The sequence below is a fragment of the Oenanthe melanoleuca genome, chromosome 5 (assembly GCF_029582105.1).
Source record: "Oenanthe melanoleuca isolate GR-GAL-2019-014 chromosome 5, OMel1.0, whole genome shotgun sequence".
In the NCBI taxonomy this organism is placed as follows: domain Eukaryota; kingdom Metazoa; phylum Chordata; class Aves; order Passeriformes; family Muscicapidae; genus Oenanthe; species Oenanthe melanoleuca.
The window spans coordinates 10,614,172-10,641,126 of NC_079339.1; the positions used below are offsets into that span (position 1 = coordinate 10,614,172).

The 26,955-nt window shown below is 41.0% G+C and overlaps 1 protein-coding gene across 2 annotated transcripts in view; it reads right to left on the minus strand.

Moving 5' to 3' along the window:
* Positions 1-14,276, minus strand: part of AMPD3 (adenosine monophosphate deaminase 3) — a 33,613-nt gene extending 19,337 nt beyond the window's left edge. The window contains exons 1-6 of one of the 2 annotated variants that reach the window (XM_056494191.1): positions 13,878-14,276; positions 10,631-10,856; positions 7,941-8,136; positions 7,341-7,506; positions 5,021-5,240; positions 2,448-2,577 (exon numbers count right to left, since the gene is read on the minus strand). In XM_056494191.1, the coding sequence (XP_056350166.1) occupies positions 2,448-2,577; positions 5,021-5,240; positions 7,341-7,506; positions 7,941-8,136; positions 10,631-10,851 (933 nt within the window). In that variant the 5' untranslated portion in view covers positions 10,852-10,856; positions 13,878-14,276. Of the gene's footprint in view, positions 1-2,447; positions 2,578-5,020; positions 5,241-7,340; positions 7,507-7,940; positions 8,137-10,630; positions 10,857-13,510; positions 13,775-13,877 lie in introns of those variants that run through there. The other variant, XM_056494190.1, reaches the window with a different exon arrangement.
* Between the last annotated feature and the right edge of the window lie 12,679 nt (positions 14,277-26,955).

A 26,955-nucleotide genomic window follows, 5' to 3' on the forward strand; every position in this document is an offset into this window, starting at 1 on the left:
CTCAAGAGTCTCCTCTGAAGTTTGTGTTTCCTCACAGACAGTTGTTCACCTCCTGTGGAGAGCCAAGGGGAGCCAGCCATGCTGTCTTACCACCTGTGGATTCTTGTCTATCTGTGTCCTTAGTAAAGGGCAATTTTCCAGGTCCAGCTTCATCAGTGCAAAACACATCTTGGGCTGCATTCTGGTTAAGTTCAATATGCAAGATATATATGTGTATGTCCCTTATTTAAGATGAGCCTTATCCAGGGTTTTAGGAAATAGATGATTTCACTGAAGGAGAACTCCAATTAAATGAGGGAAAAATGGGGAAGGGGGCAGAAGATGGGAAAACCAGTAATGTTCTCATGCTCGCAATTAATCCTGGCCAGTTTTCTACTGTAACTTTCTAAATGCAGCAATACACGTTCACTGACTGACCTTGCACTACATTCACACCTGTTCCAATTTTAGCATTTTCCATCCATTTCTTTGGCTCTTTCATCTAAGCAGATTGTACCAGGACCTCCCCCCTTGTGTCGGAGGGATGTGATACACAACTTCACCAACAGCCCTTTGGGAAGGTGAATCCTGTTCCTTGCTGAGCAGTAAGCACAGTAAGACCTAACAAAGGGACATCCTGAAAGCACAGGCTGAGAAGTGTGGCTTTCAAATGTTTCACTGCTGATACTGTTATTAGCAGGGAAGCACTACAGGGAAGTTTCAATTCCAAACATTATTGGGCTTAGCAAAGCACAGGGAAAACAAGATTATCTAGGGGCTTACAGGAATTGTATCTACAATGCACTTTATTTTCCAGAGTGCATCAGAAAAATACTACTTGTAAGCTTGCTTCATAAAAATACTTTAAGCAAGACTAACTCTGTGAGGCAAGAATTTTGCAAGCAGTACCTGGCAGTAGGAATAGTCTCTGGCAGAGAAGAGCAGGCTGGTTCCTGCTCTCTGCAATGTGCTTATTGCCAGAGGGAAAGCAGTGCACATTTTGTGCTTTTGAACAACATGAATCCTTTTGTAGAGTGGCTTATTCAACAGCAGGTAATTAAAAAATAATTAAGATATGTCCAGAGACACTGAACAATTGCTTTTAGATCAAAAAGCTGAACTTAGTAAGTACAATCCTGTTAATTACAACTTCTCAGTAATCAAACTGATTGTGTAGTCACCCGATCCACACCTCTGCATGTCTCAATCGCCGTGTGTTTTATTATTAAAGTCTCTGTCAGCCACTGAGGCATTTTCTCTGAATGTGGCACGTAGCAAATTTCCAGGGTTATGCAAGAAAACTGTCAGGTTGGGAGCTGAGTCTCTGCCACTTGAGAGAACCAGCTGATAGATCCTCCCATCCACACGTTTAACAGTCGGAAGGGTGAAATCCATTAGAACTTACCTGACAACTCATCTGCTTCCACCCTTGTGATGGACACTGGGACAATTTATTACCACAACAGTAGCCAGAAAACACTGGGTGTTATAGGGAAAAGCCAAGGGGACTTTTTGATGAACTAGTGCTAACCAAAATCTAACAAGATTAGTAAACCCTGAAGTTACAAAATAAGGATTATCTTTTCCAGTTGCACAGAGAAACAATGCAAAATGGACCTAGAGTGGTTAAAAACACCAGCAACAATTGTGAAGAAATCTCACCTATCAAAATGAAGCAGTAACTCCAGTAAGCTCCTCTCCACTTCAGGAAAGGGAAGCAAATGAAGCAGCCTAACAGTGTTGCTTCCCTGCTTTGAAGAGAACACAGCTAACACAGCTCCCTCCCATTGGGTGTGAATATGCCAGGAAATAAAATCAGCTCCTTGATTCCCCTACCTGTCTCCTAATTATAGCCCAGTGTATCTCAGAGGGAGTCATGACTACAACTCAGATAATCTTTTTACTTAATATATCACAGACTGTTTTTACCAGATACTGATGGCAGCATGAACCCTCAGTTTAGTTTCTGTGGGAGGTCTTTTGACATGTACTTAAACATCTATTTTCAATATGAAATGAAATTATTATCTAAAATCTATACAGCTGTTCCTACTACAGTCTACTAGGACATACCTACATGAAAGCAGAAAAAGGCACTTGAATGTCTTTGAGTTCATTAAAATTAGTTAACCTTCATAAGGATATTTTTATTCATAATCCACGTGAGCGTCATTTGATTAATTCTCTTTCATTCTTTTAAAGCAATCTACACACAATTAAGTCCTTTTGATTTGGAGTAAGTAAACAAATTAGCTTAGCATAATCCAATTAACCCACGCACATTCAAGTTAATTTTCCTGGAGAGCTCCCATGTATAAAAACATTAACATTCTTAAAATAACTTAATTCAGTGGAGTAGTATGCACACACTACTTTGTGCATATCATCTACACCTCCCATAAGAAAAACAAAACTGCTGGAACTCCCACTAAAAACAGCATCATGCCTTTAATCCTTCTCTCACTTACCTTTCTCACATTATAGAAGTCTCGATGGGGATTGCTCTTCAGTTCTTTAAATTCAGACATCTCGTTCAGCATCTCGTGTAAGCTAAATTTAGATTCTAAAAAGTTAAGCCTCCGATGACAATATGTTTTCCTGTAGAAGAAAACACAAAAATTATCTGTAACTTAAAACTAGTTGTATTTCAAATTCAAAAAGAACATCCAAATTTTCACAGTAAAGACAAAGTTAAGACATTTTATGAGGTCCAAGACAAAACCATTCTTTTTAGCCTACTGGTTAACAAATATGTAAACCAATTTCAGACCAAAGTTATTAGTAAAATCTCAAACAAAACTCTACCATAACCATGTTATATCCTTCAACTTGTCCAAATATTCATCACTATACCTATGCATAAACTGCAGTCCTTTTAGTAATAATGACCAAAGCATTAAACCTATAATCAAATGTGATGTCAATTGCAACTTCTCTAAAATAGTACCCTCAATAGAACAATCTTCTCATACATAACAGAAACAACTTGTCATCCAGCCTTACTCATAATGATTTTTTTTTTAAATCCTCCACATTTATTTGCTTTTTCAGTTAAATGTGAGAAGTCAAGATAAGATCCAATATGCTTCCATTTTTCATACCTTGAGAACACACATATTGTGTCAAAATAGTTTTTTCCAAAATAATTTTTTGTGCCCTTTTTAGAAAATATGCTTTTTTGTTCCTGCTTGCCTACTCAAGAGCTCCGTCTTCACTTTCATCTTCTGTCATGTTTCTCCTTCTATTTTTAACCAATGACATGGTTTTTCTCTTCACCATCTGTCAATTCTTATTGACTCCACAATATTTTGGTAGCACTGTTAATGTAATAGCCTCCTTTTTCCTGCTTTATTGTTGGCAATCTCTCCTCAATAGGACACAAATCCCATTATGGTTTTGGAAGTCTGGTTCAAACCCAGTCTCACAGAACCCAATACTGATCAAGGCCTGTTTGCCCACAGCAGGAAGGCTGTTGAGTCATATGGTTATCCAAAAGATCACAAGCCTGAGGAGTAGGGGTGAGATTTCATCAGTTCACCAACAGCAAATATTAAAGAACAATGGCTTTCTGAGCAGCCCCACATGTGATGGGCAAAAATGACAGGAAAGCACTTGCTGTAAACAGGGAAACAATACCAGAAGAAGAGCTTATGCAACAGGAGCATGAGAAAGACCTTTTTCTTTTGGGCTGTGCACATTTATCAGTGTGGAGGAGCCTGTAAAAGCTTATTCTGAATTACTGAAGGGAGCAGGTGACTGACCTACATTCACCAAGGTGCTGAGTGTTCTAACTTGCCCTACCACAGCCCTTCTTACTTAGGGCTTCCTGTAACAACTGTGAAGTGAAAACTGCAAAAGGGGCTTCAGCATGACTCTTGTTTCTAGTTTTCCTCCCCATCCTTTTATCTTCTCATTATCTGTCTTGGAATATAATGCACTGGAACTGGAATGCATTTGCCCATAGCTGACTGTAACTAAAGCCTGCTCAAGCTGGCACTGATTTGGAGCTGATAATGCTGGCAGAAGCACAGGAGTTGGCTCCTGAGAAAGGGATTAGGGAATGGGCCAGGCTTGTTCTGCCACTGTCGCTGCATGAGGCAGACAGACTGACACAGCTGTGAGACAGACGCACAGGGAAAAGAACGCACCAGGTGGGGCTAACTGGGCACAGTGTCAGTGATATCTGTGCCACACAGCAGGACCAGAAATGCAGGGCTGGCACACAGAACAATAGCTCAGAACAGTTCATGTTCCTGCTTAGCTCCATCTTAGGAGTGGATTCTTTTCCTTTCCTGGTGTTGAGGCCGTGAGAGATGGTGCCATTCCCAATCTTCAGCTAGGAAGTAAATTTAAAACTGGATGCACATGCTTTCATCAGGCACTAGGCAAGGACATTGCTTTGTCATGAGTGTCGCTGACTGTACTAGAGTTGTCACATTTCTGTTTTTAGAGACTTCACAGGAATTCACTGGTTCTGGGAAATTTGACTTATTTTGATTGTGCATGCATGGGTCAATTTTGCACCCTATGAACAGTTAATTAACATCTGGAACAAATCAGACTGAATATTTATGTTGCTGAGCTGATCTGTATGCTCTGCATATGCAGGGTTTCTCTTCATGCAACCAGAGCAGAATAGACATGAAGGAATTTTGGACAACTATTTAAAAACCTCAGGTTCTGCATAGGCCAAAACAAAATTTAAGAGGCTCAAGCTTCACTCCAATGCTTCAAGAAGTTTGGGTCAGATCTGACTTGAATGTAAACATTTGGTCAATTTCTTGATTTTTTTCTCTTAATTCCTTTTTTTTTTTGCCATGGTTGTTGCTAAGAAACCAAAGAAATTAAAGGTAGCCATAGGTGGCATTTTATTTTTTCCTTTTTAAGATTTTCCATGATGCATTAATGCTTGACAAAGGCAAAACAAAACACTACTATAGAATGGGTATGCTGAAGAATTAAATATCACAGAAGTGAGAAGTAGTAAGCCACAGGTAAGAGGCAGCCTGAAGGGGGAGAAAGCAACAAAAGAGGAACCTACGTTGGGCCATCTGCAATTAGAGCAAGAACGTGGCTCAGGTCAAGGGTGTAGATCTGCAGGTCAGGATATGGCAAACTCCGAGGCTCATTGAGCTCCATCATCTCTTTGTTGTCATAAACAAAGGGAATGCCACCTTTCAGCTTGATAACATAATCCAAATTGTCTGGAGCATCATCAAGATTGTAAGGATCTTCATTTTCTTCTGGGGGTGAATGGAAATCTGAAAACAAATTTACATTACAGTTAGAAGAAATACCTTACATAAAAAGGCAAAATAAACTTTCTGCCTCTGTAAAGCTTAATTTCTAATAGATCTCAGTATTTTCATTAAAATCACATTCAGTTACTCTAAAAGATCTGCTGTTACAACAAGATCTGCTGGTTTTTCTGACGGGCTTTAGTTGCAAGCCCTCTCTAAGTGCCTACCTTAATTCAAATGTTGTATGTTATTAGAGCTCTCTGAACCAATGCATACAGATTTAATACTATTCTTTATTAATGTGTATTGGAATAAGTTTGAAAATGAGTTTGCAGAAGTATTTAAATTAGGATGATTGAAGTACAGTTGAGATTTCTGAACAATAAAATAGCTGTTGACTTCATATCCACCTTCATTATTTTCTTTTCACCTTCTGACTCACTGTAGCAATTTTGGAAATTCATATTTAAGCATAGAATCAGTTGGTTTTGCTGTGTTTGGATTGGAGCTTTTTAGTTTGTGGGGGTTAGTTTGTTTATGTGTGGTTTTCTGTGGTGATGGTTTTGTTGGGGGTTTTTTTAACAAAATATTTTTCTAACTTTTTTTTTTTATTAGAAGCAAGAAACACAGAAGCCAAAAATAGTACAACACAAATCCAGTTTATCCCTTGGCCTTCTGATCATAAACAAAAATCACAAAGTACCAGAAGCACAGCTGGGATTTGTTCAGTACAGTTTTTAAAGCCTTTCAAAAGTTATAAACTTTTTTCCTAAGAATCAAGTAATCACACACACTTTTAGGAGTTTTAGCTTATGTGAGCACTCAAACATTGTCACTCCTGTTATGAACAGCCCTTCTTTTCCCTTCTTTTACAATATCTTACTAATGCAACCAGCACAAAAGGTCCTGACTGCTTTTGTGTCAGCTGAACTACATTCTTTAGCTCAGTCTTATCAGAGATTTCTTCTTTTACCCAACAGTTAGGGCACCACAGAAAAGTAATTACCAGTCCTTTTATTCACCTAGAGCACCTGAATGTATGTTATAAACTGATACCATCCTTATCTCTAATATTCATAACTATTTAGCTCAAACTTGTGCTAATTAAGATATTGTGTAATGAGATTTCATTTTTTGTCTCTTAAGTTTAAAGTTGTAACTGTAAGAAAGTTATTAACCTAGTAACAGCTTGGAAATAGCTCCCTGGCAGCTGTTCTAAAATATCTTCCCAGTCTTGAATATTCAGTATAGAGTGCATACAGACAGTATACTGTCCTCTTCACACTCTTCTTGGAAAACAAACATTTGAAAACATATTTAGTCACCCTTTTTCAACCACTAAGCCAGAGAGTAATTGATTTAAAATGTCACTTCAAGGCTGAAAATAAGTTGTCAGCAACACAGACACACCTACAGTGGCCCATCTGTACAGACCAAGGGTTGCTCCTCACAGTCTAATCCAGAAATGAGCAGTGCAAACAGTTTAATGCACAAGCAAAGCTTTCAAGACACAACCCACCCAAGAGACAAAAATAATTTGTGACACACATAGTGGGAGAATATGCTCAACCTAATAAGCCTCGTTGAGAGATCAGTTTATTTACCCAGGCAGAATGCCCAACAAATATGACTCTACAGCTTCCAGTCTTGACCTGGCAAGTGTAGCCTGCCTGTGAAATTCCTGACTCAGAGCTTGCTAACTGGCATGTCTGTATCATGCTTCAATTTATGAGGTAGATGAGCTCATCACCCCTTTTAATCCCCTATGCCAAGAAGAGGAGGAATGACCTCACTTTAAACCACAGCCATACAGCTTTATCCTGGGGGAGCACAAGTATGCTACTTAACATCCCATTTGCTTAGGAAATAAAGTAGTCAATGAGGGTCTAGTCCTGGTTTTCAGGTTTTGACAGCTTAAGTCCAAAATTAGACACAGGATTTATAACCTAGGCTTGTCAGTGATTCTCCACTCAGTAACACAATAAATTACAAAGTCAGAAAAGATCATTACAAAAACACAACTTCCCTTTACTACAGTAGCGCATGGCTTTTCAATTCTGTAATTTAAAATAATGTTTAAATTTTTTCGAATGCAATTGAATATTTTAAAAGGCTATTCACCTGGGCACACCTCATCTTCAACCTTCCATTTTTGATCCCGCATGCTGCACAGGTACTGAGATGTAGTTCTCGGGAAGCGGTGGTAGGCAAGGCGCGAGTACTTCTCTCGGATGAGAAGAGCTTTCACCAGGCTCTTGGCAGCTTGTTCATAGTCATCAACTGTGACCTGGAAGGAAAACCTGGGTAAATACTGGAAAAAAAAAGCAGTTCTAGCAACAAACCAGATCCACATCAGTAACAAGGAGACTGAATTTCCAGAAACAAAACTGTACAGGGCTTGACCATAAGTCTTGCCCAAGGAGTCAGGAAGCCAGTGACAGAAGCAGAATCTAAATACAATATACAAAACACCAAGTGTTTCTATCCTACCATACATTTCCTATTTATTGAGCATATAATTATGTTGTCATCCAATCTATTATTAAAAAGAGTATAAAACAACTTTACTCCTAACTGTTTAACAAATCACTGTATTCACAAAGCAATTGCGAGTCTATTGCAGAGAACCACCATTATTGGCATTTTACACTTCAGGTACATATACAGGACCTTTTTTTACACCCTCTAGATAGAGAAGGTGGGAAAACAATAGTTTCTTACCCCTGCACAGTAGTCCCCACTAATTGAAACTCTCTGGAATTCTGGTACATCATATGGCACTTGGACTGGCACGAAAGCACTTGGGAGAACTGGCGTTGCAGGAGACAGGACGGGATTGGCAGGTGGTGCTTTCCATTCCTGAGGTGGAATTTGTAATGACAAAGACTGGGATCTAATCATCTTGAAACTTTTCTTCCTACAAATTCATGGTGTATAAAACATAAAATAAGCCATGGTGTAAAACACTAAATACACTGGAAAACTGATTATAGAAAGAAATCATCCCCTAGGAAGTTTTACAAATGAAATCTCTCATACCACAGAAAAAATCCTGGTCAGAAAGTACTTGTGCTTTAGCTTTTTTGTACAGACATTTCACATGATCTACACTACACACAACTTCACTTACCCTCTACATGAGTCCAATATGCCATAATTTATTTACAATAACTCTAAGATGCCCTAAGGTTTTTGTTTGGCTTCTCACAACTTCAGTTTCAGCAAGTTACTGCAGAAGGAAGCCGTGATCACTGTGCTCACTTTAGTAAGGCTTGATTCTTACAGACTGACAGCAGCAGAATTCATGAAGGATCAGACAGAAACAAGTCAATGTTACATATGGAAATTGTTGTTACACACACTTCTCATTCTTCCCAAAACCTGCAAGACCTAAAACTCATCTACTTGTCAGACAAGACCAGGCAACAAAATTTCACATACAGTCATTCAGTTCAAATTGTAAGGAAAAGGAAGAGCATCTAGTTATTCCTTAGGCAGTGTTTGATAAGACTTGTGCAGAAGGCTGATGTTGGTTAGAGTGATATCACAGCATGGCTTTGATATACAAGTCCTCTCCTCCCTTCAAGTGTAACTCACATGAATTTTAAAATGTTACCTTTTCTCATCAAAGCTGTGATAGATGTGTACCTCAGATAAACCAGTTAAAAAAGAATGCTGTGTTTTCCAGTGAAGTAATTGTAATACCTCAAGTAGAGCTTTGGAATATCTCTGAAGATGGAATTCATTTTCTTTACTCAGTTTAAATGTGCTTAAATGTATTTTAAATATTCATATAACATATAAATACTATGTTATAAATTACCTGCAATATTAATTTCTTTTGCACTGTGGAAATAGTCCCTACTTTTGTAAGTTGGGTACCAAAACCTTAAAATGTTAGTAAGACATCAGAATCACTAATAAAGAAAAAGGAACACTGAAACAACATTTTCTGAAAGCTGCATATTACTTCTGTGGTTATCTTAAGAGTAAGAACATGCAGTGCTGTACAATTAACACCCAAATTTCATCCTCTAAAGCACTTGTAGCCACCTTGGAAATCAGCATCAGTTTTGAAAGGCAGTGTTTGATCAACTGCAACTGGAAACAGCACAAGCTGTACTTGTGCCACTGTCCCTGAAGCACATTTCAGTCATGCAGGATAGGGATGAACACTTGTTCTGTTCCCACATGTAAACAAAATACCTATAATACCTTCTCCTGCAGTTAAATCTGTACAAAACCTGAGTTTGTATCTGTGAGATAAATTTTCCAAATTAAAGTGAAACACTCTAGTTCAGAAGGAAGTATATACCAAACATTTGTTTGACTGGTAACATCTGGTTTTCCCTTCTGTGCCTGTTTATGCCTATGAACATGCCAACTGGGAAATCCACTTGCACAATTCCAAACCCAAAGTCTCAGCTTGTATCATCAGTGAGTCATACCTTAATTTAACTAAATTGACTCTTCTCCCTTCTGTTCCAGAAACATGATTCCAAGTGTTGCCCAACTGCCTTTCTGCAGCTAACCAGGTACATGTGCTTAGCTATCACTTTCTAAGGCTTTCTTGTCTGCCTGCTTTTTGAACAGTCTCTACACGTCCAACCCATTTGGTGTCAGGCTGCTGCTGAGCTCATGTGACTCCAGAAACAGCCCAGCAGTCCTGTGGAGGCAAGACACTGGAACAGCCTGACATCAGGGGAACACTGCCTCTCTGACAGAAAAAAAAAAAAAAAAAAAAAAAAAAAAAAAAAAAAAAAAAAAAAAAAAAAAAAAATCACAAACCAAAGCAAGTTTGCCTTCATTACAGCCATGGATAAACCAAAGGTAGAATGCAATTTTTTTTTTTAATGTGCACTTTTATGGCTGACAGTGGTTAGATTTTCTCTGTGAGTAAAGGAAACCTACAAACAACCTCATTATGCCAATACCACTTTTTACCTTACCCCTTGATCTTAAACATAAATTCTTTGCTTTCATCTGTTTTTGCAGAGACTAAAGGAAGCATCACACCACTGTCATTTTCTGTGTTAAAATTTTCCCGTTTCTTTTAATGAAACTAGAAAAAGAGGGGGGAGCGTTTCTTCTTCTGACTCTTCTTACATTAAAGAGTCTTGGGGTTTTGCTCATTTCTTTCCAGCTATGCTGTTTATTAAATTTGCATAAGCAATATCTGTGCTATTGCTGGGAACACAGCTGAGACTACCTGACCAACCCAGGCTCCCTAGGGTCCATCCCCATAGCTCCTGCACAGGACAGAAGGACACCACAGGGGTGTCCCTGGTACCTGCTGCTGACCTTTCTCCTCAAGTAGGAAGAGGCATAATGCTGCTTGCCAGGTACTTCAACACCAACTCAAACTCACTTCAAATACTGTTTTCCACTAAGAAAGCAACTGCAGAGCATACCTTTTAGCTGTTTCCACAGACTGCTGCTCTGCCAGCTCCTTCTGCAGCTCCCTCTCCTTGGCCTCCTTCTGCCCGATGGGGCAGTCCTCAGGCACGGTGAAGAGCGACAACGCATCTTTGCTGTCTTCTTCCCGCAGGACCTTGGCGAACACCTTCTCTGCCAGGAGCCGCACGTGCTCGTCCACCTCCGAGATGTTCAGCTTGGGAAACTGCCGGGGCATCTCGCCTGGTGAGCAGCACAGGCGCTGAAGTTAGAGCCGCAGGACGGGTGAAGATGTGCCATGGTATGCCTAGCAGAACTCAGAACTTGGAGCAAAAGCAGAAGGAAGTAGAACAGCTCTGCACGAAGTACACAAGAACACAGAGCAGCTCTACCATCTCTACTTTTGAAGCCGTGCTAATTTGTGCATCAGGAACCTCTTGGTATACCCACAAAAATTCCTAAGCAATTTATGTAGAGATTTACCAGATTCCACTTGCACAGTTGGACAGACAATTATTTGTGATACAGAGGATATTCAGCTGTGTCTCCTTGCACTGAGCCTGGAAATCACATTCACTCTGTTGCCTTCTTCCTTGCTCATTGACTTCAAACCAACTGGCAAGTTAGAAAAGAAGGTTGTACATTTCCACCTCACCCCATCCCTTGCACAAATCACAAAGTCATAGAACTGCTGGGAGGTGAAACAGTTGCACAACAGGAGCAATCATAGTTAACTCAGTGACTCTTTTTCCACCTGTAGTGGCTCATGTCACATTTTTGAATGCATGTGGAAAGCAGATAGGTTGTGGACTTCCATTTCTACTTTGCATTTAAGTATTACTTTTCAAAAATAATATTTTATGTTTTAAATTTTTAAGTAGCTAGCCTTTCATCATAAAATATTTGTTTTGTTCTAGCATCACTACTAAAATGCCATCTTTATTGTTTCTTCTGTAGTTTCCTGGCTTTACTTTTATTCCATTTTCATAAAATCCAGAATGTGCTTTTTAGCATAACCGGAAGCATTCCAGAGGGGAAAAAAACCCACAGTGCTGATAAGCCACTGACCAACATTATTTGTTGTGTGCTATAAAGCTTTCTGAATGCCTTCAGTATGATGGAGTTTATAACAAATAAGATTAAATTCTTATTACATAAGTTAAAAATAGCTGCGAGCATGTCACAGCAAATGGATCCAAGCACTGCCAGAATGTAAAGGGTCCAAAACTGGCATTTCAGAATCCTTTTCTGTTAGAAAAATGCAAATGTTTTTTGTGAGACAGCATTCACTTAAATAACAACATACCCTGGAAGTCAGCATGGAGCATGGCAGTTTTTTATCTCTCCATGCACAACTTATCAGGGCCCCCATTACAATTTTTCTGTAGGCATGCTGCAGGTTTCACATGTTGATATGTGATCCTGTTGTTTTCAGCCTAAAAGACTCCAATTAATGTCCACCTGTTTTCACAGTTGCTTTGAGAACATTTTTGCTTTTATTCTAAAAGCAAATGTAGTATGAAAAGGTGGCAAGAGTTAAATTGGACCATAACACAGCAATTTAATGTTCTTCTACATTAGTTTGCATTCCTGTTTTATAAGAACCCATTCACATCCCAGTAGAAAAGCATCTCTGATTTAAAAGAACTGAATGTGCTGTTTTCTGCCTGGGAAGCATTTGTTTTGTAACTAGTACTAAGTCTTCATAAAATCAAGTATAACTACATAAGAAATTTAAAAACACATACATGTTTAGCTGAGTAATTCCATGACAATGCACTACGATGTCTTAGTAGCATCCAAATTTAGGTTTGGTGTCTCAATTTCAAGCCCCAAGGAAGTCATGGGAGTCTGTCCCCTGACCTCAATGAGCACAGTTAGCAGCAGCAGAGTCTGCCACACATGCAGCAGCCAGCAGCAAGGGCCTTTTGGGCCACTGCAGCCAGGGAAAAACTCCCTTTATCCTTAACTACAGTAACACTGCTAACAATACTAGTACAATGTGAAACAGCAACATAACGCTGAGCATTTTCCTAGTTTAAATGAACCTTTTCCTACAGAATTGTGATCAGAAAAAGAAATGCAGTAAGAAACACGCTGCATGAGAAACCATGCTGTATTTTAAAGCCTTACAATAAGATACTAAAAAGACAGAAAGTATAGAAGCAAGTACAATCCTTTAGTGACAGCAAAGTTTTTTCTTTCTTACAGAACCCAAGCTCACATTCTCCACTCAAGCACGAGATGCTAAGGCACAGAGCAGTTTGAAATGTACATTCACCCACATCACTGCTAGCTCATGGCACTGAAACGAGTCTAATAAACCTAAAACAGTCATGAGGCACCTCATGCGATACTCGTGCGAGCTGTGCCATCCTGAACTGGAAGAGGCTCTTGTATCCAGTATCCTTCTATTGAACTGCTGTCCTTTGCCCAAGGTGAGCAAGAACTAGGCATTTTAAAGGGATGGGGAAGGGTATGAATGCCACACAGTAAATGCTCTTTTCCTAAATATCACGATCTAATAGAATGGTTGCTCTTTAGGTCTGCACCGTTGCAGAAGAAAAGAGAGCTATTTCTCTCTTTATGCTGCACTAAAATAATTTAAAAAAAAGAAAAAAAAGAAAAAAAAAAAAAAAAAAAAAAAAAAAAAAGAAAACAGATGGAATGACTGCTTAAAAAGCAATTATCGATCAGGCATTTACCGGTGCTGAACCTATGCCGAGCACATGCCGGGAGAGCCGGAGCCGCCGCCGAGCCCCGCGGGCGCCGGGCGGGCAGCGCCGCATCCCGCGCCGGGGGCAGGCGGGGCCGGGCCGCGGGCGCTGCCGCCGCGGGAGCCGCACAGCCCGGCCAAGGTCACCGCCGGCACCCGGCCCGGCCGGCGCGGCACTTACCGAGCGCCCCGGGGAGAGCCATGCTGGGGCAGGGCCGGGCCGGGCCGCCGCCGGCCAGAGAGACGCTGCCCGGAGCCACGGGCGGAGGAGGCGGCGGGGGAGGAGCCGCTCCCGCCGCTCCCCGCTGCCGCATCCACCCGCCGGCCGCCCGGTACCGCAGTGCCGCGCCGCCCCTGCCCGGCCCTTTATGGCCCGCGGGCTGCGCCCCCCGCTCGCCGCGCCCCCGGCCCCGCCGGGCCGCCCGGCTGCCCCCGGGGCGGCGGCATGGCGGGGGCAGCGCTGCCTTGCCCTGCCCTGCCCTGCCCGGCCCGGCCCGGCCCCGCCCCGGCGCGGGGGGCGAGCGGCGGGCGGGGCGCCCTGTCCGTACCTCTGTGGGGGCCCGGGGCGCCGGCTGCACCTGTGGCGGGGCACGGGCGGCGCCGCGGCCTCGGCGGCGGCCGGAGCAGCGGGGAAAGCGTGGCCCCTTCCCGTTCCCCTTCCCCTTCCCGTTCCCCTTCCCGCGGCGGGGGAAGGCAGAAGTCGCGCTGTCACATGCCCCCGCCGGCGGGCAGGCACGGAAGGAGGGGCGGGAGCCCGGCCCCACCTGGATTCGCCTCAGCGCCGCCGCCTTCCCGAGCGCCGGCTTCAAAACTCCTCGAAAAGCGCTGTAGCGTAGGAAACTTGGGTTGGAGATGAGAAAGCCGTGAGGCCAGTGACAGCCGGTGACTGCGCCGGCGATGTGTCCCAGTCACAAGTGTTTTCAACAGCGTCTGCCCTTCAGTGCCGTCCAGGTGCTTGTCTGTATTAAATAATAAACAAATAACACCCCAAGAAATTTTCCGGGTAAGCAGGCCAAGACAAATAACTGAAGCTCCAACCCAGAGTGACTCAGCAGGAATGAGGATATTAACACGTAAAATAATTTGACCTTATTTTGAGAGGTTCTGGGCCTGAAGCTGAAAGTTCTAGGGGACGTTTTTTGTGAGTTTGGGTTACAATACTTGGAGACTAACCTGAAGATATTTAGATGTAAAATTATCAATGCAGGGAAGCACTGGGAATGCAGTGAGTGAAGGTAGTTGGTGTAAAAAGACTAGCAATGTTAAAGGTAGATGTCCCAAAACAAGAGGGATCAAGAAGTTTGTGTGTGCCCCCAGTATGTAGGCATAGAAATGTGCAAACCTCAGGGGATTATGGCTTCAGAAACTCCTTTACTTCACACAGCTAGTGAAGAAACGATGTGAAAAGAAAGGAGTTTTCCATCCCAAGTCCACTTTGCAAAGAAGAGTGAATGTTTTGACTCTGACAAGTGTCAGCACATTCACTCTCATGTGGTCATAACAAAGGCTAAGACTTATGGCCACAGCTGTTGTATGAGACATGTAGCAATCCAAAGTGCTTGAAAATGAGTCAGGCATAATTTAAAAATATTTTTAAAACTATATTAATACCACAAAAATAGGCATTGTTTCTCAGCCTGGAAAAGAACTTATGCTGCATGCACATGCTTTTCCCACAGTAACTCTGAATGTCTTCATCAGCTGCTGCTGCTGGAAACACCCTGACAAAATATCTGCCAGCCAGAAAACCACATACTGTAGTGTCTGAACCTGTGACTACAGCTGCCCTGCCCATTTGATATGTGAGTAAAGCACACCTGTTGCTCCTGGCCATGCAATTCCCCCCTGCATTCCTGATCTGTTAGTGCTGCTTCCTTCCTTCCTTTCTCCCAGCCACCTGCCTAAACTTGCTCAGACTTGCCTGCTATCACAGCAGTTTGTCTGGAAGTTTAAGCTTGGAATCCACCAAATCATAATCGTGCCCTATCTGCTGGATTCAGGTAACCCACGGCCTTTTGGTTTTCTCTCCTCAGCTTGGCACATCAGTCTTGCCTCTGCACTTGATTTAATCTCTTCTGTGGGATGCAAGAGCTTGGCTGAGTTCCCCCTCGTGCTGACTTTGTGCCAACCGCAGTGCAAGAATAACGGTTTGGGAGATAACTGTGCTTCTCAGCTTTCTTACACAAAACGGCAGCTCTGCATGTGGAGAGAGACAACGCTGCAGTGCGAGCTCACGTATTAGCAAAGCCAGAGAATTCACACAGAAAGGAGACCTTAAAAGTGCATTAGCAAAGAAAAGGCTTCTGTGAGCACTGAAGTGCAAATCCCTAAGTGCATAGGACACAGGGCACTTGTTAGGCAGCTATGAGTATTTAAATTTCTGTAACAAATTGGAAAACTTCAAAAGCAGCCAGAGATCATAGCTGAGTAAATGCATTTACAGTAACTGAAGCATTAAGAAAATACTATTGATGATCTGTAATAGGAGCAGGGTGGATTGTAAGGGTAGGGTAATGATAATAAATTACCAAAAAAATACTTCAAGTCCTCTCACATTTTGCAGAAGCAATTACTATAGTCAGTTATCTAAGAGCATACACTTCATTGATGGGTCTAGTTTCCTGTCCTATCTCTGCTCTCTGAATGAACAATTCCCATCCTTCCTTGGGGAATGGCAGTAACACTGAGCTGACAGCAAAACAGCATATTTTCAACACAGATGATGTTGTACTCTTCTGTTGGCACCTACAAAACATTAAGCACTGAACCTTAGAACACCTCAGTGATGCCAGTCAGCACCTTGTCTGCCCCATGAGGAGTCCGTCTGCCAGTCCTGTTTGTAGGTGGCTTGTACTTTTTGCACACCACTCACTGAACATAGTGCAAGTGTCTCCAGAGCTATTTTAAATGTTGGGATTACCATTGTAAAATGTCAGTGCTTTCTGAAGCCACCTGGGTGTTAGTTCACTTCTGTTGTGCAGCAAGCACTGGTTCTCTAGGGTAAATTTTACACTTTGTAAAAGTGTATTTATTTTAATCTTTTTTAATCTTGCCATACAAGAAAAAATTATCCAGTTCTTTTTACCAAGTTACAGCTGATCACATTTATTTATATTATTTTTTAAATGTGTATTTCTCTTATGTCTTCAACTTGCTTTCAATCTTACTTTACAGACTACTCTTTTGGTGACAGTAATACACTCACGATTATTCCAGTGCACATGGTATTTTCTCTTTTGCAGTCTATTTTAACAAGAGGAAATGCAGTTAAAGTTTTAAATGTCAACATTTACAGAGGAATGGAACAAAATAATAAACCTCCCCTAAATATATACAACTGTATTATTAACAATTATTTTTAGAAACAGACAAAACTTGTCTGGGAGATGATTACTGCTGGAATGCATATTCATCAAAATGGTCTCTCATTTTCACTTGTAATTGTTTCAGCTGTTGTAAGAGACTGCTTTCATTTGAGCAGTGCCTTAAAAGCTAATGGAGGTTGAATTCATTTTGTAAATAGATTCATACAACTGCCTGTGGTATTGACAACAACAAAACAACTAATGGATCAAATGAAATATTTCAATCTATAATGTACCCATTAGTGGCACCCAAGCCATATTAGACCTAGTACTTACTTTTCTGATCTTCAATCAGTTCAGTTAATGATGTGCTTGGCACACATGCCTTTACTGAAGACTTTCTGATATTCCAACAGAAAAAAACCCTTACAGTTAAATGAAGTTATCTCCAAAAGCCAGAGGGAAATTTTGTGCCAAATGTGAAATGCAGTTGAATCTTGTTATCAAATACTCTTCACTGTAAAGGAAGAATGATTCCTTTTTTAAACAAAATAATACAGAAAACTGTAATAATTCAAAAAGGGAGAAACTTGCTCCACTGAATGAGTGATACAAAGCCAGTCATATCTGTCAGTTTTATAAAGTCTACAAATCAAAAAGCATCATATTCCTTATCCACTGGTTTTCAAAAAGCCTGCAGAAATTAATTTGGCATATGAGTATTCAGTCCTGTAATTGAATTAGAGCAGCTAAGAACTCTTGGTACAGATGATGTGGTCTTTCTCAGTATTGAGTTAAGGAGGAATTTGTAAATCTAGAAGCTTGGCTCCTACTCTAAATAAAAACAACAAGTTTCCTATGTTTTGGAGATTGTTCAAGCCCATTCCAGAAAGCGGGATGTGAGATGAGAACTAAGAAGAGAAACTTTGATTAGACCAAGCTTTTCCATAAACTTTTCCAAAAGCTTTTCCAAGCCTTTCCATCTTGAATAGTAGGAATTTGTACATACAAGATACTACTAGGCTTATATAAAATGCAGAATGTTTTTTAAATTACTTGTACTGACATTAGAGAGTTCTAGGTGTGGAATCCAGTTCCTAGGGGCTTTTCAACCAAGTGACATTCTCCCTTCTGAAAGGATACCTGTGAGTGTAACTATCCTGTAGTATATATTATTGTAAGATTAAATACATAGAGTGTGCAAATATAAACCAGTTTGTTTAAAAGCAGAAATGGAAGTGAGAACCACAGAAATTGCAAAAGGATGTGACTTCAGCCCCTGCTGTAAAAATAAACTGGGAAAGTACCTGTACAGTCCTAATAACTGGAGTCTGAAACAAGATAAAAGAAGTTTTTCATGAGTTTATAAATAGAATATATTGTAATACTTTGTTGCACAAGAAGGGTTTACAAGCAAGATGGGACTCATTGGTGTGTTTGGAATTGTAAGTCATCATGTAGATATTTGGAAAGATTTCTTTCCAGCCATTTGCTGGCATCTGCTAACTGCCTTTGGCACAACAGCCACGTCAAATGCTGGTTTAAAACCAGTTTGTCTCAAACCTACTCAGCTTGGACTTTGCAAGTAGTTACCTCAGATGGAAGAGTGCCTTTCTCTGACTTTATACATAATTTATCTGAAATTGTGGAACTGTTCAAAGGAGGAGAGGTTTGAATGCATCAGACAAACCGGTATGTGTGACCTTAAATCTGATTTATAAAACAGAATTTTCTGAAAATTATATTTCAAATCTGTTATATGCAATGCAGTAGAAACAGTTTTTAAGCACAACTCTGATGTACAATGACCTTTTACTCAACTTTGTTTTAAGAGGAATTTTATTTGCACATAAAATAAAATATTCAGCAAGCAACGGTCTAATAAATTAGACACTGCCAGTGCATGATAAATAATGAAACAGTGTAATTCCAGGTCACAGAGGAGAACTTTGTGGTCTATTTTGGAGACCCCTAAAATAAAAATATTCTAAATTAGGTGATTTCTGCAAAAATTAGTACTGAAATCTAACCAGTATGTTTAGAATTAGTTTACGTGTTAGGTTTGTGGGGAAATGCAAATAGTTAAGTGCTACTCAGTTCTGCATTTGTATTATTATTGGCCTTTAAGTTTTCTATAATCGTTTGTGATAAGAATTTGCATCTGGGTTCTTTGGCCCTCACATCAGAAGTTTCCTTCCCAAATAACAGGTATCTGTGGGATGCCGATGGAGCACATAACTGCCCAGGAACTGGGAAATGAAAGATATGGTTTAGACATGACTTCACACAGAGGTCACATATCTTTAAATGAACCCTGGGCTTGATGTTGAATTTATATCCTTACATAAATTCCCAGCTAGGTGTTGTTGAACTGCAGCTTTCCCTGTCCCCAAGTTATCCCCCATCTTCTCCTTCTTTTACAAGTGTATTTCCAAGTCTCTACTTTCAGAAGTGTCAGTGAAACTCTGCAACCTCCAACCCAGGAGTTCATTTGTACATGGGGATTCCTAATGACAATTTACAGCCCAAATAAATTTTCTCTGTGTTGCTTGCCTAGAGCTGAGTAGGCAGAGTTGGCAAGAAATCCAATAGAGAATTTTCTTATTCTCCTGTAGAAACTTAAACTTGCACTGGGAGTGGGAGTTGTTTTATTATTCCTATCCAGTCTTCCTGTGTAAAAATCGCTGTGGCCAGGCCTGTTTTATGTTTTCACTGCTTGAATGGTCAGATGTTGGAACGGGCTGGCCAGGGAGGTGGTGGAATCATCATCCTGGAGGTGTTCAGGTTCTGGATCTGGGTGATGTGGGTTTGTGGCTTTCAGGGGCAGTGACCGGGTGATCCTGAAGGTCTCTTCCAAACTTGATGCTTCCACGATTCTACATGAAAAACTACTTCAAAACCTCCTGTCTTCTTTCCATCAAGCCCACCTAGACTATCAGCAGTCTGTGACATTTCCCATCTTATTTCTGTTCCTTTAGGCAGAGACAGCGCGATTCCTCTGGCGGGGCGGGCAGTGCCGGGCGCTCCTCTCCTCTCTGTTCCTCTCCGCTCCTCTCCTCTCTGCTCCTCTGCTCTCCCCGCTCCGGGGCCGTGAAGAGCCGGGTTATGTAAAGAGCCGAGTTACGCAAGGAATGCAGATTTCCCCTTACGTAACAGCCCGCCCCTGTGGGAGCCTTCCCTGCCGGCGCTGCCCATACATTAACGCAGGGAAAAGCGGTGCTGGCAGCGTTGGGGCATCTCTCTCTCTGGCTCCTCACTGAGCTGTTCGCTGCCGTGAAAATCCCGCCTCTTCCTTAACCTGCAGGACATAGCCTTCTGTTAAAACATGCAGCACACATACCTGAGTCGTATTGTGCCCTTTTCTGGGTCTAGGAAAGACTTTATTAATCCCCAGTTATTGCACGGAGTGAAGTAAATCCAGTGTGAACAAAGGAGAGTGACAAAGTTCTGAGAACCTCCTGCTCTGTTTCAGCTGCTGCTACAATTGAAGGACCTGATTCCAGTGCCTGTCTCCAAAGATCAATTTCTAAGGCACTTCAGTGCTAACAGGGCTAGAAAAAAAAGAGCCCCATAGCTCAGAACTCTGTCTTTAGCAGGTATTAGGGAACATTGCAGAGATGGTGGGGCCTGTTGCTGTTTGCTTGTTCCTTCTGTGCAGGCAGAGCATCATCAGGGGCTGTACCCTTGGGATGCTTTCATGGAGCAGTGGATTCTGTCAGGGCTTCTGTGCTTGATGCCTTACTCAATTTCCCCTATACTAATTCCTGATCCTGCAAGTTTACATCCTTTCCTTTCAGATTTAGTGACCCCAAGAAGTTGGGGCGGGTGGTTTGTTCAGGATGTTTTTGTTGTTTATTGGTTTTATATTGGTTTTGGGGCTTTTTCCCCTTTTCCTTGGCCCTGTTTCTCCATGGAAAGGCCTCGAATTTCAGGGACACCTTGAAGGATTGGTGTAAAGGAGTGCTCTGCTCAGGGCTTTTTTCATTTTTGAGACCTTCACACTCCTTTCATTTTTTGTATGTTCCTAAAGTTCAGGATCTGTGGGGAGGGTCTCTGTATGTAATAAACTCTTTGCTGGATCATGTAGTGGAAAAGAAGGGATTTCCACAGGGAGCAGCTCCAACATGGACAAATCTCTTTGAGTATCAGGTAGCCAATAGAAGCTGGAGCAGATGGCAGAAGGTGTGGGATGGAAGGTGACCTGCTGGATTAGTCAGTGTATGAGTGGATTATTCCTGTCATCTCCTGTACAATAAGCTGATAGCAGGGAAACAGCCAGTCTCCTCAAATCCTCCAGACTGAGGTGGAAGAAAAGGTGCTGAACTCAATGCCTGCCTTCCCTAATATTTCATTTCTGAGTTTCAACAACCTTTTGTTTACAAAACAGAAATATCAGAGGAATTTAGAACTTAAATGACTAGATAATTTAAAAATAAACTATCTCACTTCAACTTTGTTTTTTCAGATCAATTTAATTTTTCTTCAAAACTCATATGAATGAAGTATAAATTTTAAACTTATATCTGCTACCCCAAAACAATGGGAAAAGGCAAATTTGCCATATGCAAACATTCATTTAATGATCTGGTACTGAAACTGGATATTTGCTAAAAGAGCAAGAGCAAACTTCACAATCCCTTAAGATAACTTTTCAGCATTTTGCAGTGCAGCAGGAAGGAATGGGTGCTTCCATGACTTTTCCTGGTGCCAGTGTGACACAGTCAGGTGCAAAAGATTGGAAGAGCAGATCAACACCTTAAAGCCCCTTTTGCCACTGTCCCTGTGCAAGGGGCCAGAATCCTTTGTTTTCCATCCTTAGGCACCATGCAGGCATCCTGTGGACACAATTAGCTGTGAAAATTCAGTATAATACAGGGGAGAAACTAAAAGCCTTTTTGCTCCTTGCACTGGCTATCAGTTCACCTTGCTCAAAGGATGGAAACAATTATTTTTTTCTATTTTCTTTCTTTTTTTGTCGTAGTATCTATGACTGTCAATAGAACACACTCTGAACGGTACTTACTTTTCAAAACTCTGTGCAAGGCTGGTAAATGCTGCATTTAAAAAGCCAATGGAGCCATCTAGTGTTTAAAAATTACAGTTACATGGTTTTTGGACTTCTGTGTGCAAGAGTAACAGGTACAATCTTCATGGTCAGAGAGGGAAAACGACTTATAATGTTTCATATTAAGCCCTGAAAGCTCTTACATCTGAATTTATAAGAATCTTTTGATTCTTACAAAATGTACAGTTATGGGTGCAAGAACTGACAGTGTTAAATTTCATGTGGAGATTTCTGTTGCTTCACTAGAGACACCCAAGTCTAGACAAAAATGTTTTCTTATATTTATACTCAGCCACTTTCATATATCATCATGTTCAGTTATATGTTTTCATTTCTGCTTGGCATTTAGACCCTTCCAATCCCTGTGCTGCTCCCTTGCCTTCTGCTTCAGGGCATGCACACAAGATGCTCACATTGATTTTTTTTCCTCATAATTTCTCATGCTGAGCTCAGATATAATTGCTCAACCTTTGTCATCCACAGTCCTTCCCCCCATTACATATTCACATGTTCATTTTCTGCATTTGTGGGCAACTTCTAGAGACAAAGAAAAGCAATTTTTGTAGTTATTGTTTAAATAATTGGGCTGGCTTTATTCTCCTAATGTAACCTAGGAAGATGAGTGCAGATCAACTACTCAACAAAAAGGCAAAAGAGAATTTTTCTGCCCTATGGAGAAAAAATTGCTGGCATGGCAGATGTAGGACAGAGGACAGGAGGTGTCACACCAGAAAAAGCCACTGTTGTTTCTGAGACAAACCACCTCTTCCTGGGTCCATGACAGAAGTCAGTGTCCCATCATAATTTTTCTTTTTTTCTTTCTCTTTTTTCTTTTTTTTTTTCCTGTCCAAGTCTAATCATGCAGATTTGGTAGACATAGTGCAGTGATTAATTTAAATCCTAATGTCTATTTAGCAATCTAAAATATATATATAATTCAAAGGTAGGGTGGGTTTTGAGCATGTTTGAAAGACAATGGCTAAATTCAAGCTGGTATTCTAAGACTCTTTACAGTCCATAAGATGAAGGGTTTCTTTTGATCTCCACATAGGTGTTGGAGCCAATCCCACATGGCCAGCAGTAACTACTGAAAATCAGTTGCTTACCAGGAATCTCAGAGTGAGTCAGAGTTATCATAACTCTCTTGGAAGCTACTTCTGGATGGCCATCTTAGGCATGATTCTAAGAATCACTTAACAGATGGATTCCTTTTAGTATTTGCACAGTGTGGTCAGGAAAGGAAGCTGAGGCTTGTGCTTTATAAACCTGTTTTGGTTATTATTGGTGGTTCTTCTGCCCATTACACATTTTAAGTTTTTAAAAACAAGAGTTTCTTCACTGATAATATTACCAAAAGTCAAAATTGAGGCCCTGATAATACCACAGTGCACTACTGCTGTACTGTATTTACTGAATCCCTTCAAAGGGACTATCATATTATCACTGTGACCTCCAAAAAATGTTAGTCTTGTTTAATCATTAGAAGAAAGAGCTGGAGGCCAGAAAGTTCATAATATCACAATTAGGGACATAGGAGAGCCAACACTGTGGATCATAGAAAAGAGAGCAGAAAAGACCTGTCTGAGTCAGTGGAGTGTTTCCATTTTCCCCAGCTGATGCAGTGCACAAACCCAAGATATACCCAGTTTCTTCAGACATCCAGTTTACATTAAAGCAGGTCCTGTGCCAAGCTGTCCTGCTTATAAGGATATACTCAAGGAAATCAGCTGATACAGCTCTCATGGCATAAACTGAGCTTTTCTAAAAGCTGCAACTAGTTATTTAATAGCAACTATTATGGAATAGCTTATGCTACAGTGGTTACACCCATCACCTTCCCTGGAGAGAAGAAAATCCATTACAATATTCTAAACATGAACACATTGTACACTTTTGCAGCATTTTCTTCAGGGCTCTACACATAGGCAACTTGAAATAACATTCTGAATAGCATTATCTTTGAACAGTTAACTCTAAAATCCAATTGCATGACTTGGAATGCTGAGCAAAACTTTGATTGGAGGCAATTAGAATTAAGAATGAGAAGAAAGAGGAATTATCATAAGGAGGAAAACTCCAAAGGAAATGGAATGAATAGCAACAAAAGAAAAACTGTAAAGGATAAAATCAAAGTGCAGAATTAACAGTCAAGATGGGAATGTTTCCTCAGCTGAGAAATGATGGTGGTTGTAAGCCTGAGTGAGCTACAGCAGTACAAAAGGATGGGAAATGCTCTAGATCTCAATGCCTGTCCCCACTGGTATCACTGTGCACCTTGCTGGTTTGAGTGCATCACAGAGCCCTAAATTCAGACAAGCAGTCATTAAACATGGAATTTGGCCTTCTCTGCAGAATAACTTTTTATATCCCCCATGCCAAGGCACTGTTTTCCCCACTGCATGCCCATGTTTGTTCTGCCAGCCTTTTCACTGCTTGCTTCACTTATTCCCAATATGTCAAAGCCCAACTCTGACATTTCACTCTGAGGATCCCTTAAAAGAACTGGGGTTTTGGATCTCTTTTGAGCAGGACAGAGCTGTTTGTTTCCCTCCCTGTGGCAGACACTTCTGTCCTATAAGCAGACTTAAATACTGTGACAGATTGAAAGAAAATTGTGTTGTTTCCAGATGTGTGGCAGGAGCTGTGGAGCAGAGGAAATAGCAAGGACTTGAGCTGTGCAGCAGGAGCCAGCAAGGACAGAACAGGGCAGCAGAGCCTCCTCTCTCAGACCTGCCCTGAGATACTGTCTGAGCTGGTGTGCACGAGTCTGTCAGCTTCCCACACAGTCCAGGACAGGATTTTCAATCCTTGAGGGACCAGGAGCTGAAGTGATTTTACAGAAGTGTTGCTGCTTTTATTTTCATAATTCAGGAGCAGATAAAAGGTTACTTTGATCAAAAAAATATAATCATATTTGTGATATCTGTGCAATGGAATTTTTTTGCCCTGTTTTTAATGTTCAGGTGTGTTTTTAATACCTGTGCATGAATGTGTATCCACATCTGCCAGGAAAGCCTTTCTGTCTGAGATTAGGAATGAAAGGGAGTCCTTTGTTTTAAACCTTAATTTGACCAGGTTAGACAAGGAAGTTAGATGAATATTTTACTCCAAATGTTTATTCAGGGGAACTAAACGTCAAAAAACTGGAAACATGGGACAGGAAGTCTGAATTAGCTGAAGGAAGTGAAACCTGAGCAAGTGGACTGGACAGGAGAGACTCTGGCTGGAGCTTTAGAGCTGGGTTCTAGATAACTGCAGACAATGTGATGATTTAGGATGTGTCAAGAAATACACACTGTACTTCTTGGGTTGTCCACATGAAAAGCAGCAAAGTGCTACAAGTGACATGAAATCCAGCCCAGCAGTTTGGGGGGCACACCTTGGTGCAGTTTGCTCCATGAAGAATTCCTTTGGGTGGAGTTATCACACCATAAGGACTCTCTAGTATTGTGGAAAGAGGTACAAATGAGATCCAAGAGCAGCAGGGGAAAAGCAGCAAATTCAAATGAGAAGCTTGTGTGCTATTTAACAGTGTGTGATTAATAGGTGTCAAGGAAAGTGATGATTTTCCACCTCTTGATGTTCTCACTTCAAAGCAGTGTACTTTTCTGGAAGCAATGCTTCAGCTGAACAGAGCTGTAATAAATGGGTAAAATGTAATCAACTTCACAAACAGGAGTCAGACTCAGAGAGCTGTCATTTCATCCTGCTCTTAAATTCTCTCAATCTGTGAAATTTCTTAGACAGTTTTGACTTCCTCATCCTAGGTTTAATATTGCTTCTTTCTGCATGTTCTAAATTTGTGTCTGAAGGCTAGAGGTGTCTTTTTGCTTCTTGTTCCTTAAGTACTAACTTGAAGGCTGAAAACATTCCTGTTTTTCCAAATCTGGAAAAATGCAAAATGGTCATATTACCAAAGGGAGAGAGAGGAGGGGGAAGAAAAAAAAGAAAAGGAATACTGTGTACCCAACAAAATAGAGGCAAGAATGCAAGAATGCAGGAATGTAAATGTGTTACAGGCTGTTATTAGGATTTTGGATGCAAAAATAAAACTTAGAGAAAGACTGAAGATTTGAAAAGGCATAATACAATCCAATTTATTTAGACTACAAACTGCCCTTCCTAGATTGCTAAGGTGACAAGAAAAATTGTGAAAAGAAGATAATCATATTTGTTTTAAGTCTGGCAGTTTCCACTGAAATGCCTGTCTCTCTATAATAGTTTTTTTGAAGGAAGTGCCTTGGGGAATTACTAGAAAAATGATCTTTATTAAGTGTTCATGGCCATCTGAACTATCCACCCATCCAGTATAAATGTGTTCTGGCAAAACAAGTGTTTGTGTTGCCATGGCCTTTCTCATGATGTTATTTTCTTAAGCAAAAGCATTTTTCTAGCTGAGATCTTAACAAGGACACAGGCAGGGCGCCATGATTCAGTCCTTGAAGAGAAAAATAATGATTTGGAAGGAATGGTGAAGGAAAAAGATGGTCTCAGAGGGGGTAGAACACAAGACTTGGATATCTGGAGTCTCTTTTGCCCAACAGAAGCAGTGATTCCTTCCACTAATCACCCCAGTTCTGCAGGAGAGCAGTGCAACCTACACCAGCCCTGCAAAAACACTGATGAGCCCAGTGCTGAGATTCTCCTGAGGCATCCTCAGGGTAGGGAAAACCTTCCTTAAAAATATCAGCTCAATTACAATTTGCTGAGCAAATCACATGCCTCAGACACAGGCTTCCAAAAATCAGGTCATAGGGCCCTGTACTGTGCAAAGGTACAGGGGTTCTGCAAAAAATATTTTCCCAAGGTCTGTGTGTTGCATTTGCAAGGTTTTAACTGTACTATGTGCTTGGGTTTGGGGTTTTTTTCTGCCTTTGTCCTGCAAAATCTCTTTGAGAAGGTGCTAGGGTTTCACATTGTTTCTGTTCTCTGGTGAATACCTCTGTGAATGACAGTGACTGTGAATTTTGTTTATGGATTAATACTCTGGGTTTAGATTAATATCAAAGTGTTTTAGCATGAAAACAGGTGAACAGATCTCATAAGCATTGAACAAAATTATTATAAAGTCACAGTGACTAAATCAAAACTAATGGGTGCTAACATGAAGTTCACAAGGACAAGGTAGGTGTTGAGTCCCCTTTTCTCTGCATATCTTCCCAAATTCCAGTAACCATCACTTTCTGAGGCAGAGGTCATCTCTGAATCCCTCTGCTTCCCATTCAGCAAGGGACCACACATTCCTTTCAGAAGGAG